Raw genomic sequence first — 11,903 nt, 5'->3', positions numbered from 1 at the left:
TCTTACAAAGATGAGTCTGTATAGGTGTTTGGGGATTTTTAGGATTACTAAACCTGGGTTCACATCCGTGCAACTCGGTATATTGCATGTGATTCGCACAGGAACCGCACCACATTCCTGTGCAAATCACATGCGATTTGTGTGCGGTATGATCGGAGCCATACATTTTGTATGGCTCTATTTGCACCGCACCCAAATGTGCAGGACCCTTTCTTGGGTCCGCACTAGAATCAGATCACATGGGTATTCACACCTATGCAATCCGATTCTGCACATCACACCACGTTTTGCGGACCGCTTTCAGGGTGTTGTTAACTTCACCTATACACCCGCAGCGGTTAGCATGAATGGGGTGCGATTCTGATGCAATGCAGAATTCACTGAAAACAATGCAAATTCCACACTGAAAACTATGCAAATTCCACACTGCATCAGTGTAAACCAGGGCTTAAGGTTTAGCCTGGAATTCCATTTTTTAGGTCAGGTTTACACTGGTGTGTTGCGGTTTGGCCATAGCACAGTACTCTTGTCAAGCTTTCAGAAAATGCAGCAAGAACATGTGTGAACCCAATTTTCTCCAGGGGGAAAAAAGGATAAGTGCACTCTGTTTTACAGTAGATCTATCCTTTTAAAGGCAACAGTATGGACCATTTCTAGGAATGGTCACACTAAATGAACGGCACTGCAGAACACCAACGTGATGCTGAAAATTGACCTTTAGCTGAATTCACAGCTTTGCATTTTTATTTTAATGGAAAAACACATGGGGGGAAACACACATAGGTGTGAATGCAGCCTAAACAGGAAACAAAATACCAAAGACTAAGGAACTTCAGCAACCTTTGTACACATTCACAAGGAAACCTCAATAAAGTTTGGTTGAACATTTCATTTTTAAAATAAGAAAAAAAGTCAAAGACAGGAAACAGTTTCCAAACATAACATGGTGTGATCAGTTACAGTTTGGCCCGTTATCCCTCTCCTGGACGTGTCCCAGGAACAGCTCCCAATGCCAGTGCAGCCCCCACTTTCCTCTACCCCCAGCCTCAGGACTCATCCGGTTTGTCCACGGGCGGCCCGCACGGCTGCAGCATCTTCTCCATCAGGTTGAAGCGCACTCTGGCTTTGCTTTCATTCTCCGCCACTGCAAAGTAGTTCAACAGGTCGAAGTGGCCCATGTAGGAGCAGTAGGAGTCCCTGTGCTGGTTGACCAGCCATTCCCACTTGGTGGTGTCCGCATGGCCCGTACCAATGTATTTAGACTGCAGATGCTCTAGCTGGCTGTGAATGGTGTATCTGTCCGTCATGGCACCTCAATCACCCGGCAAACAACAATTACTATAGAAGGAATCACACCTTTGAGACTGTAATCAAAGCGGAAGAGACGAAGTCAGAAACACAGGCACCAAGCAAGGACCGCTTCCACTTTATCCCCTCTACCCACGGATGTCAGTTCTGGCTCTGTGATAACAGACAAAACAATGTCAGTTTATGGTCAGGCTGATACACTCATGTAATAAAGAAACAGACAGTCTGTATGACCCTGAAAAATGAGAAAGCATGTGTGGCATGGTTGATTTTTTTTTCCCACACACACATGCACAAATGACCCCTTTTCATTGAGAAAGAATAATAAAACCCCCAAATTCTACAAATATTCTGAAACCAGATGACCTAGTGAATGGAACAATAGCAGTTGCAATGTATAGAAGGCTAGGCTCACACTATTGTGGGTGTGGAAATTACAACTGTTCCTGCAGCCACAAGCACATACAGACAAAACTGGCTGCTCGTTGATATGTGGGGGAATGCTGGGCATTTGCAAAAGCACCCTGTGATTTCACGGTCCTCCTGGGGCAGCGCAGGAGGACATGTGACTGCACTGGAGGGGGGTCAGGAGGACAGGCGACCGCGCTGAAGGACAGGCAGGTGGAAAGGCAATTGTGCTGAGGGGTACAGAAGGTCAGGAGATTGTGGGGGGGTAGGAGGACAGGCAACCACTTTGGGAGGGGATCAGGACAGGCAACCGCGCTGAAGGACAAGCAGGTGGAAAGGCGATTGTGCTGGGGGGGTACAGGAGGTCAGGAGACTGCACTGGGAGGGGAGGTAGGAGGACAGGCAACCGCTTTGGGAGGGGGTTAGGACAGGCGATTGCGCTAAAGGACAAGCAGGTGGAAAGGCGACCACGCTGGGGGGGGGGGGGGACAGGAGGTCAGGGGACTGCACTGGAGGAGGGGAGAGGTAGGAGGACAGGAGGCCACTCTGGAGGATTAGGAGAACAGGTGAGGGGGGGGGGATGTCAGGACAGGCGACTGCACTGAGGGAGGTGCAGGCAAGAGGACAGGTGACCACCATGGGGGGGGGGGGGGGGTAAGGCAGGTGACCATGTTGGGGGGGTAAGGAGGGCAGGGGGCTGTGCTTGGGGGGAGGCAACTGCACCGGGGTGATGGGGCAAGAGACTACACGGGTGCGGGGAGAGGAGACCGCATTTTGCACGAGACCCGAGAAGGGAGACCATATGGGAAAGGGAAGAGGGGCACAAACAGGCTGCACATGGGGGTGGGTTTGACAGGAGAACGCATGGGTGCGGGGGGGGGTGTGTGTGCGCAAGAGACCGCGCTCACGGGGGGAAGCAGGAGACTGCACGCAGGGGTTGGCTGGAGACCGCTCTGAGGCGACAACGGGACGCAGGCCACGCTTGGGGTGGGGCAGGAGACCACCCTTGGGAGGCTAGGTGTAGGACCACAGGTGATGAGATGATGGAGGATAGACACATTGATAGGGAGATGTTTACTAAATGGTCATTATAAGGAGGATCGCCAATTTTCTTATTGGGATCACTTGTTTCAGACCAGAGTGCCAAGAAACTTGGAAGGAGTGTGTGTGTATATATATATATGGATTGATTCACCAACACAAATCAAGAGCCGGGGAAATGGGAGAGGTGACGGAGCCTGGTAGCAGCCCCGACCACGTGCCTGGAAGGAGGTGTGTGGACTCCAGGTCACACTGAGGTAAGGAAGCCCACACAGAGCTCCTCCATACAAGGTACCTCACTCATTGCAGCCCCCGGTTAAGTGCAACAGTACATCCCGCTCACCCGTCTCCTGTACACGGTCGGGATCTCCGCCATTAGCGAAGTTTAACACACAAACCCATACTTCCCTCTGTGTGGCCCACGGTAAAATGCTACAACCCGCACTCACCTCCGTTCTTCAGAGAGCTGAAACGACAAAATGGCCGACCACGCCTGCGCACTCTGCTGCCGCCGGGTCACTCTGAGTAAACCGGGCGGAGCCCAGGTCTTCGGCGACCATCTTTGTTATGTGAAAATGACCACGCATGCGTACTCCGTTGTCGCTAGGTCCCTCTGAGTAAAAAGGGGGGGGGGGAGGGAATTTTCCGGCTTGCATCCTTGTTATGTGTCAGTGACTAGTTCTTGCAATGTATGGTGAGTGCAACTGGTAACTGTAGTGCGGAGCGGTAATAGGCGCGGTATTCTACAGGGGGCACCTCAAGGCTGCATGTCTGTTATTTTTAATGGTGCACTGAAATGAGAATTCAAAATGCACAAAGTTAAGCTCCACCCAAAAGGGGAAGTTCTGCTTTAAGGACTGCCTCCCACTCCCCATTAAAGATTGGCACCTTTGGGGGATGGGGAGGATTGGGTACCCAAATTTGACAAGTACCCGCTCCCACTTCCAGTCCGATCACCTAGGGAAGTGGAAGGTGTCCTCCCTGTAGTCTTTTGGGACACGTGCATGCTCGTAGAATGGCGTGAATCTGCGGTACTTAAAAATCTCCATGGGTGATGCTTTAAAAATTTCTGCAGGTTAGCAGTGTAAAGTTACAGAGGAGGACTAGTGTGAGAATTATTGCTCTTGCTCCAACGTTCGTGGCAATACCTCACATGTGTGGTTTGAACACCATTTACATATGTGGGCATGGCCTACGTATGCTTTCACCACATGGGGGGGGAGGACACTTTAACCTTTAAAAAAAAATTTAATGGTTTTTTGGGTTTTTTTTGCACTGTTCCTTTAAAAAAAAATGTAATCACTTTTATTCTTATCACAAGAAATGCATGCATCCCTTGTGATAGAAATAATTAGTGACAGGTCCTCTTTATGGAGAGATATGGAGTCAATAAGACCCCACATCTCTCCTCTGCAATGTAAAGCATTGGATCAAAAAAAGCATTGATCTAGTGCTTTAAAGAAAAAAAAAAAAATGTCCAAAACGCTCCAAGGGCAAAGAGAGTGGCGGCCATCTTTCCTTTACTCATCTCTATGCCCAGCACCTGGATCGATGGTTTCTCAGGTACGGCTGAGAATTACCGAGCGGTGGCAAGGGACGGAAGACGGGCGGCGGCAAGGGGCGGGGTTTTTTCTGCACCTGTATCAGTGCTTTTTTTTTCATTTTGGTCGACGGCCAAAAAGGGTGTTTTCGGCCAAATCATTTTGTCCACCGAAATTTTGGTGCAATTATTTTACTGTCTTTTGTAGCAGGACGGTCTCCTCCTAAGGATCACGTGCCCGCCCCCACCTTAAGTGTGATTCTCTGTACTGAAAGCAAAGCTTCACCCTAAGGCCTTGTTTAAACCACACGTGTAGAAAAACCTATTCAAGAATGCAGATTTCACTTTGCAGAGACATCATGCACATTATAATAATTTTTTTACAGGCTGCAGATTCCTTTGCAGAAAAAAAATCTGCACATGATACTAGTGTGGTGTGAACAGGGCACATAGAGAACAATTGCTTTAAAAACAGTGTGAATGAGGCCTGAAAGGGAAGTTTTGCTGTATCCCCCCCCCCCTCCCCTTCCCACTTTGGGACTCGGGACCATCAGAAATGTCAGTCATAAATGCTGGGTGAAGCAAGGGGATAATTCCCAGGTCTTGAGAAATATAGCATGAGAGTCCTTCAAAATGCTAGACATTTGTTCTTAAGCATTAAGGCAGTCATGCGGTCTTTCACACCCTGGAATGAGACTGGGTTTTTTTTTTTTTTCTACAGGCCTAGGCAATCGTTTTCAAAAGTAGATAGGATGCCAACTTCTGTTGATGGGCATACAGGCCCAGGATGGGACAATGTAGTAAGGCTAATTTGGCATCCTTAAGGGTTATGAAAGGAAATAAAGTATACAGCAGGCCAGAGACCCAAGTCCAGAAGCCTATCAGTCGTGGGCACATCCACCAAGTGTTTAGAACATCCCCGCCATGGCCACAACCCCTAAAGCATCGATCACTGTAAGTAGGACTACCATTGGCGATCTGGGCAGGGGCCCAGTATCACTGCAGAAGTACTTTATAGGCGGCTTTGAGGGTAGCAGTGTTGGTGGAAAACTTTGCCACAGATGACCAGGCCTCGTTCCAATCTGCCGGGTCTATCACAGTTGTCAAGTCTTGCTCCCACTGAGCCACATCAGAGAGAGGGGCGGAAGATGCCTGATGATTCAAAGAGGCATAAAGGGTCAAAATAAGGTCCGGTGACCCTGGGGCATGTTGACAGACATGTTCAAAATGCACACCACTTCCTAAAACTCAATCTATCCAAAACTGAGCTCATAACATTTCCTCCCCCACATGCCTCTTCCCCTGATTTCTCAGTCAAGATCAATAGCACAACTATCAACCCATGCACGCATGCCAGGGTGTTAGGGATAACCCTGGATTCTGAATGATCCTTTAAGGCCCATATCCAATCCCTGTTCAAATCATGCCGCCTCAACATCCACAACATCTCCAGAATACACCCCTTTTTAATCAATGATACTACAAAGCTTCTAATTCACTCCCTGGTTATCTCTCGCCTCGACTACTGCAACTCCCTCCTTATTGGCTTACCTTTACATATGCTATCCACCCTCCAGTCCATCATGAATGCTGCCAGGCTTATCCACCTTACCAACCGTTCAGTGTCTGCTACCTCTCTCTGCCAATCCCCACTGGCTTCCACTCGCCCAACGAATAAAATTCAAAATACTAAAGACAACTTACAAAGCAATCCACAACTCTGCCCCCAGCTACATCACCAACCTGATCTCAAAATATCAACCAAATCGCTCTCTTCGACCCTCCCAAGACCTTCTGCTCTCTAGCTCTCGTGTCACCTCCTCCCATGCTCACCTGTAGGACTTCTCTTGAGCTTCTCTCATCCTATGAAACTCCCTACCCCAATCTATCCACCTTTAGATGATCCCTGAAAACCCTTTTCTTTAAAAAAAAGCCTATCCTGCTTCTAACTAGTAAACTACTTTTTACTTCCTCCATCAGCTCATCCCCCACAGCTATTACCTTTGTATCACTCAACCCTTCCTCCTAGATTCTAAGCTCTAACGAGCAGAGCCCTCTGTTTGCTCTTGTGTCAAATTGTATTGTAACTGTAATGTCTACCTTCATTTTATAAAGTGCTGCGCAAAATGTTGGCGCTACAGTCAGGTCCATAAATATTGGGACATCGACACAATTCTAACATTTGTGGCTCTAAACACCACCACAATGGATTTGAAATGAAACGAACAAGATGGGCTTTAACTGCAGACTGTCAGCTTTAATTTAAGGGTATTTACATCCAAATCAGGTGAACGGTGTAGGAATTACAACAGTTTGCATATGTGCCTCCCACTTGTTAAGGGACCAAAAGTAATGGGACAATTGGCTTCTCAGCTGTTCCATGGCCAGGTGTGTGTTATTCCCTCATTATCCCAATTACAATGAGCAGATAAAAGGTCCAGAGTTCATTTCAAGCGTGCTATTTGCATTTGAAATCTGTTGCTGTCAGCTCTCAAGATGAGATCCAAAGCGCTGTCACTATCAGTGAAGCAAGCCATCATTAGGCTGAAAAAACAAAACGAACCCATCAGAGAGATAGCAAAAACATTAGGCGTGGCCAAAACAACTGTTTGGAACATTCTTAAAAAGAAGGAACGCACCGGTGAGCTCAGCAACAGCAAAAGACCCGGAAGACCACGGAAAACAACTGTGGTGGATGACCGAAGAATTCTTTCCCTGGTGAAGAAAACACCCTTCACAACAGTTGGCCAGATCAAGAACACTCTCCTGGAGGTAGGTGTATGTGTGCCAAAGTCAACAATCGAAGGAAGACTTCACCAGAGTGAATACAGAGTTCACCACAAGATGCAAACCATTGGTGAGCCTCAAAAACAGGAAGGCCAGATTAGAGTTTGCCAAACGACATGTAAAAAAGCCTTCACAGTTCTGGAACAACATCCTATGGACAGATGAGACCAAGATCAACTTGTACGAGAGTGATGGGAAGAGAAGAGTATGGAGAAGGAAAGGAACTGCTCATGATCCTAAGCATACCACCTCATCAGTGAAGCATGGTGATGGTAGTCTCATGGCGTGGGCATGTATGGCTGCCAATGGAACTGCATCTCTTGTATTTATTGATGATGTGACTGCTGACAAAAGCAGCAGGATGAATTCTGAAGTGTTTCGGGCAATATTACACTGTTCAACAGGTAAAAAGTTTTGGGCATAAAATTAGCTAATCTTACATAATTTTGGGGTGCTGAAAACGAAAATGACCCTAAAAAATGTTGATTGGCTCTAGTTTCCATGATATATTCACCCATCTAATGACGTAAGCCATTCAAAATTATGATGCAACTTCAGCTGCATATTGCGCAATTGATACTGGTGACCAATAGAAAATTGCATGTATACTGAGATGATGCAATATTAGCCTTTAATTGCATCACTTCACTGCATAAAAGCTGCAGTATCTGTAGCTGATTGTAGTTCGACAGCGTCTTTACATTTCGTTTTATGCTTATATAGGCTACTCAGTAATGCCTCGAACTTGTGTGAATAAAGCAGATAATTTCTGCTATATCTGCGGTGAAATAACTTTTATCTCACAAAAAAGGAGGATAACAGGAATGATTAAGAAAGCCTACAACTTGTATTTTGGCTGCAAGATAGGAGACCAGGACAAGAGCTGGGCACCACATATATGCTGCAATTCTTGTGGGACGGCACTGGAGCAATGGTTGAATGAAAAAAAGGCATCTATGCCTTTCGCTGTGCCAATGATTTGGAGAGAGCCAACAGATCATGTTAGTAATTGTTACTTTTGTATGGTGCCTCCAATTGTAAAAGGGCTAAATAAGAAGAAAAAGTTATCTGTGCACTATCCAAATATTCCATCGGCAATACGTCCAGTTCCTCATGGAGAGGGGCTACCAATTCCTAAAGCACCAGAATCCTTCGTGGTTGAGTCAAGTGAGGAAGAACCTGAAGCGTGTAGTCACGTGCAGTTGTAAGAGATAGCCCTTTCCTCGAATACAAGAGAAAAGCCAAGAGAAGCAAAACCGACACAAACTGAAGACAAAACTAGTGAGAATCCTAAGTATTAAAATGATTCAACTTAGCTTATGGCTATAATTTTTCTTGGTAATCCTATGCAATATATTATGCCATTTAGGCTTTATGTAGTCAATATCACTTGCTTTATATTTGTGGAAAGACATCTATCTATATAATTATTGTGCATTATGTAGTCATTACGCCTATAGTAGAAAACTTTCCGTTTACAGAAAAACTAGAGCCAATTGACAAATTTCATTGTTATATTTGAACTCAGAATGTGAAATTCATTAAGAAATGGATCCTTTTGTTTCCAAAACTGGCAAAAAATAAAAATTTGTTGAACAGTGTTATCTGCTCATATTCAGCCAAATGCTTCACAACTCATTGGACGCCGCTTCACAGTGCAGATGGACAATGACCCAAAGCATACTGCAAAAGCAACCAAAGAGTTTTTTAAGGGAAAGAAGTGGAATGTTATGCAATGGCCAAGTCAATCACCTGACCTGAATCCGATTGAGCATGCATTTCACTTGCTGAAGACAAAACTGAAGGGAAAATGCCCCAAGAACAAGCAGGAACTGAAGACAGTTGCAGTAGAGGCCCGGCAGAGCATCTCCAGGGATGAAAGCCAGCGTCTGGTGATGTCTATGCATTCCAGACTTCAGGCTGTAATTGACTGCAAAGGATTTGCAACCAAGTATTAAAAAGTGAAAGTTTGATTTATGATTATTATTCTGTCCCATTACTTTTGGTCCCTTAACAAGTGGGAGGCACATATGCAAACTGTTGTAATTCCTATACTGTTCACCTGATTTGGATGTAAATACCCTCAAATTAAAGCTGACAGCCTGCAGTTAAAGCACATCTTGTTCATTTCATTTCAAATCCATTGTGGTGGTGTATAGAGCCAAAAATGTTAGCATTGTGTTGATGTCCCAATATTTATGGACCTGACTGTATATAAATCCTGTGTAATAATAATAATAATAGTAATTTTCTGAAAAGGGCAGGTGAAGGTGCAGCAAAGGGATGATACACAGTGCTGAAGTTGAAGATATAAACTCCAGCTGTGGGGCCAGGAGGGAAGCCCACATCGGGAATGACTGGGTGGACAAGAAATGTCACGCTTGTGTAAAACCATGGGAAAATGCTAGAGGCTTATCCAGGCCCAGGTAAAATAATAGATTGTTAATGATAGGTAAAAGATGCAAAAATGGGCACATAAGATTACTAGAATATCTGACAGAATCCCACGTTTTCATACTGTGTATCATAAGAAAGCTTAAGGTCAAGGGGCGCAGTTTTTGCAGAAGCCAGAGGAGGGTCTGAATAGAGATCAGTGCACAATTCGGAAGGTCCAAGGGCACCCATAAGGGGATATCCAAAGTGGCATGACGCATAGAGAATTGCAAAATTTGGACAGCTAGATAGTATTTGGAAGTGTTGGAAACCCCCAACCCACCCTGTAGTTTATGCATAAAGAGAGTAGATTTAGGGAGCCTAGGATGTTTGTTAGCCTATATGAAATGTAGGATCCTGTTCTGCAAAAGGTGCAGGTAATGCGGAGTAACCCGTACGGGCAAAGTGCGGAAGTAATACATGATCTTGGGAAAGATTGTCGTTTTTATTGAATTGATACAACCTATCCAGTACAGATGAGGGAATTGTCAGGTCTGCATAGGGTGGACAGGGAGTGCAGCAATGGGTAGTAGTCTGCAGCGAATAAGGAAGAGTAGGTAGGGGCCAATGAAATGCCCAAGTACTCGATAGAGGAAGACACCCATCAGTAGGAAAAGTGGGATTGTAGTCACGTAACCAGATCAGGATCCAGGGTAACATTGAGGGTTACCCTTTTATCCAGGTTAATATGGAGGCCAGAGATATCTGGGAAACGCATCAAGACCTTCTGCAAGTTAGGAAGAGTAGCGAGAGGGTTAGTCAAAGTTAGTAAGGCATCTTCTGCAAAAAGGTTTATCTTGTAGTCGTTACCAACATAAGGTATTCCAGTAACATTCAGCTCATTGCTTTCAGATCATTTCAGATCAAGTGCTATAACCAGGGGTTTCAGAGCCAAAGTGAAGAGGATTGGGGATAGGGTACAGCCCTGTCTCATGCCTCTGTAAATCGATAAAGGCGCAAAAGAGTAACCAGCATATTGGGCCTAAGCTAACGGGACTGAATATACAGGGCTTTAATTCATGATAAGTGGACCTCCCCCAAACCCCAGTGATTTAGTGCCAATTGCAGGTACTCCTACGACAGAGAGTCAAACACCTTATAAATTTCTAGGGAGAGAAGAAAGCAAGGGAGTTTACGATTGTTCAGGACATGAATAAGATGGATTGTCTTCGGGTTGGCTCCCTGGGGCAAAGCCCACCTGCTGTCTATGTAATAAAAGGAGTAAATATTTATTAATTCAGGCTTTTAAGTGGAACTTCACTGAATCTGATCACCACAAACCAAAAATCCTGTTTAATTCCTTTTTATATTCAAAGCAAACTCACCCATCAATCCATGTTTCCATTCCTTATTTTGCTAAGAAATCATTCTGAAAAACACCCCCTAGCATTTCTGGCTTCGGCCATCTTGTGTAAGGGTACATGATTCATGTAGCATTTACTTCCTGGAAGCCATCTGCCCTTAGCACAGGTATGCAGGCAGGAGGATGTGCCTAGCTGATAAAGCACCTCCTGGATATATGACATTATTTACCTTGGCATGGAAACCAGGTAGTAACTGAATAAATGTAAAAAAAAAAGTTTAAACAAGTTAATATGATATACTTTCCCATCAATTCACCAATGCTAGCAGCATAAGGATTAAAAATAGTCATTGTTGATTGAGAGTGAAGATCTGCTGTAAGATTTTGCTAAAAGCTTTGAGTCCTCATTTAAGAGCAAGATGGGCTGAAAGGCCTACGACACAAAGGCATCTTCAGCCTTCTTAGGAATCATTGTGATGTGCACTGTGAGCACATCCGGAGAAGGCCAAGATCCCTGCCTCAGAGCTGGCCAGGTGGGGTGCTAAGAGGGCTGAAAATCTCTTATAGTATAGGCCGAAGAACTCTTCTGTGCCTGGGGTCTTAAAGGGCTTTAGAGATCTTTCTAAAACCGACCTTGTAATATTTCATTCTCCCCGATCCCCCACTCATGACTTTATCATTAAGATCAACAGCGCAACCATTGGTCCTTCCCTTCATGCCAAGGTGCTAGGTATAATCCTAGACTCTGACCTCTCCTTTGGGCCCCACATCCAATCACTGGCTAACTCCTACCACCTGAACCTCTGCAACATTTCCAAAATTTGCCCCTTTCTGACCAATGACACCACAAAACAACTTATTCACGCCTTGGTTATATACCGTCTTCATTACTGCAACTCCGTCCTCACTGGCCTACCATTACACAGGTTATCCCCCCTTCAGTCTAATATACAGATAGGTCCATATATATTTGGACACAGGCACAATTGTCATACTTTTGGCTTTGTATGCCACCAGAATAAATTAAAACGAAACAATCCAAATGAATTTGAAGTGCAGACTTTCAGCTTTAATTCAAGGGGT

General features: G+C 45.2%; 1 protein-coding gene across 2 annotated transcripts; it reads right to left on the bottom strand.

Annotated features, from left to right (window-relative positions):
• Positions 1–710: 710 nt before the first annotated feature.
• Positions 711–3,330, bottom strand: SF3B5 (splicing factor 3b subunit 5). 2 transcript variants are annotated; one of them, XM_089676240.1, is made up of 2 exons: positions 3,207–3,330; positions 711–1,461 (listed from the first exon to the last, which is right to left on the bottom strand). In XM_089676240.1, exon 2 carries the CDS (start codon positions 1,305–1,307, stop codon positions 1,047–1,049), a length of 261 nt encoding a protein of 86 aa, XP_089532366.1. In that variant the 5' UTR covers positions 1,308–1,461; positions 3,207–3,330; the 3' UTR covers positions 711–1,046. The 2 variants fall into 2 exon arrangements, with proteins under 2 accessions (XP_089532366.1, XP_089532365.1); XM_089676239.1 differs by lacking the exon at positions 3,207–3,330 and adding an exon at positions 3,101–3,206.
• Between the last annotated feature and the right edge of the window lie 8,573 nt (positions 3,331–11,903).

The sequence above is a fragment of the Staurois parvus genome, unplaced genomic scaffold (assembly GCF_062004578.1).
Source record: "Staurois parvus isolate SC_StPar_1 unplaced genomic scaffold, SC_StPar_1.0 ptg000165l, whole genome shotgun sequence".
Taxonomy (NCBI): domain Eukaryota; kingdom Metazoa; phylum Chordata; class Amphibia; order Anura; family Ranidae; genus Staurois; species Staurois parvus.
The sequence above is the reverse complement of the archived record's forward strand: the minus strand, read 5'-3'. Positions and strand labels throughout refer to the sequence as shown.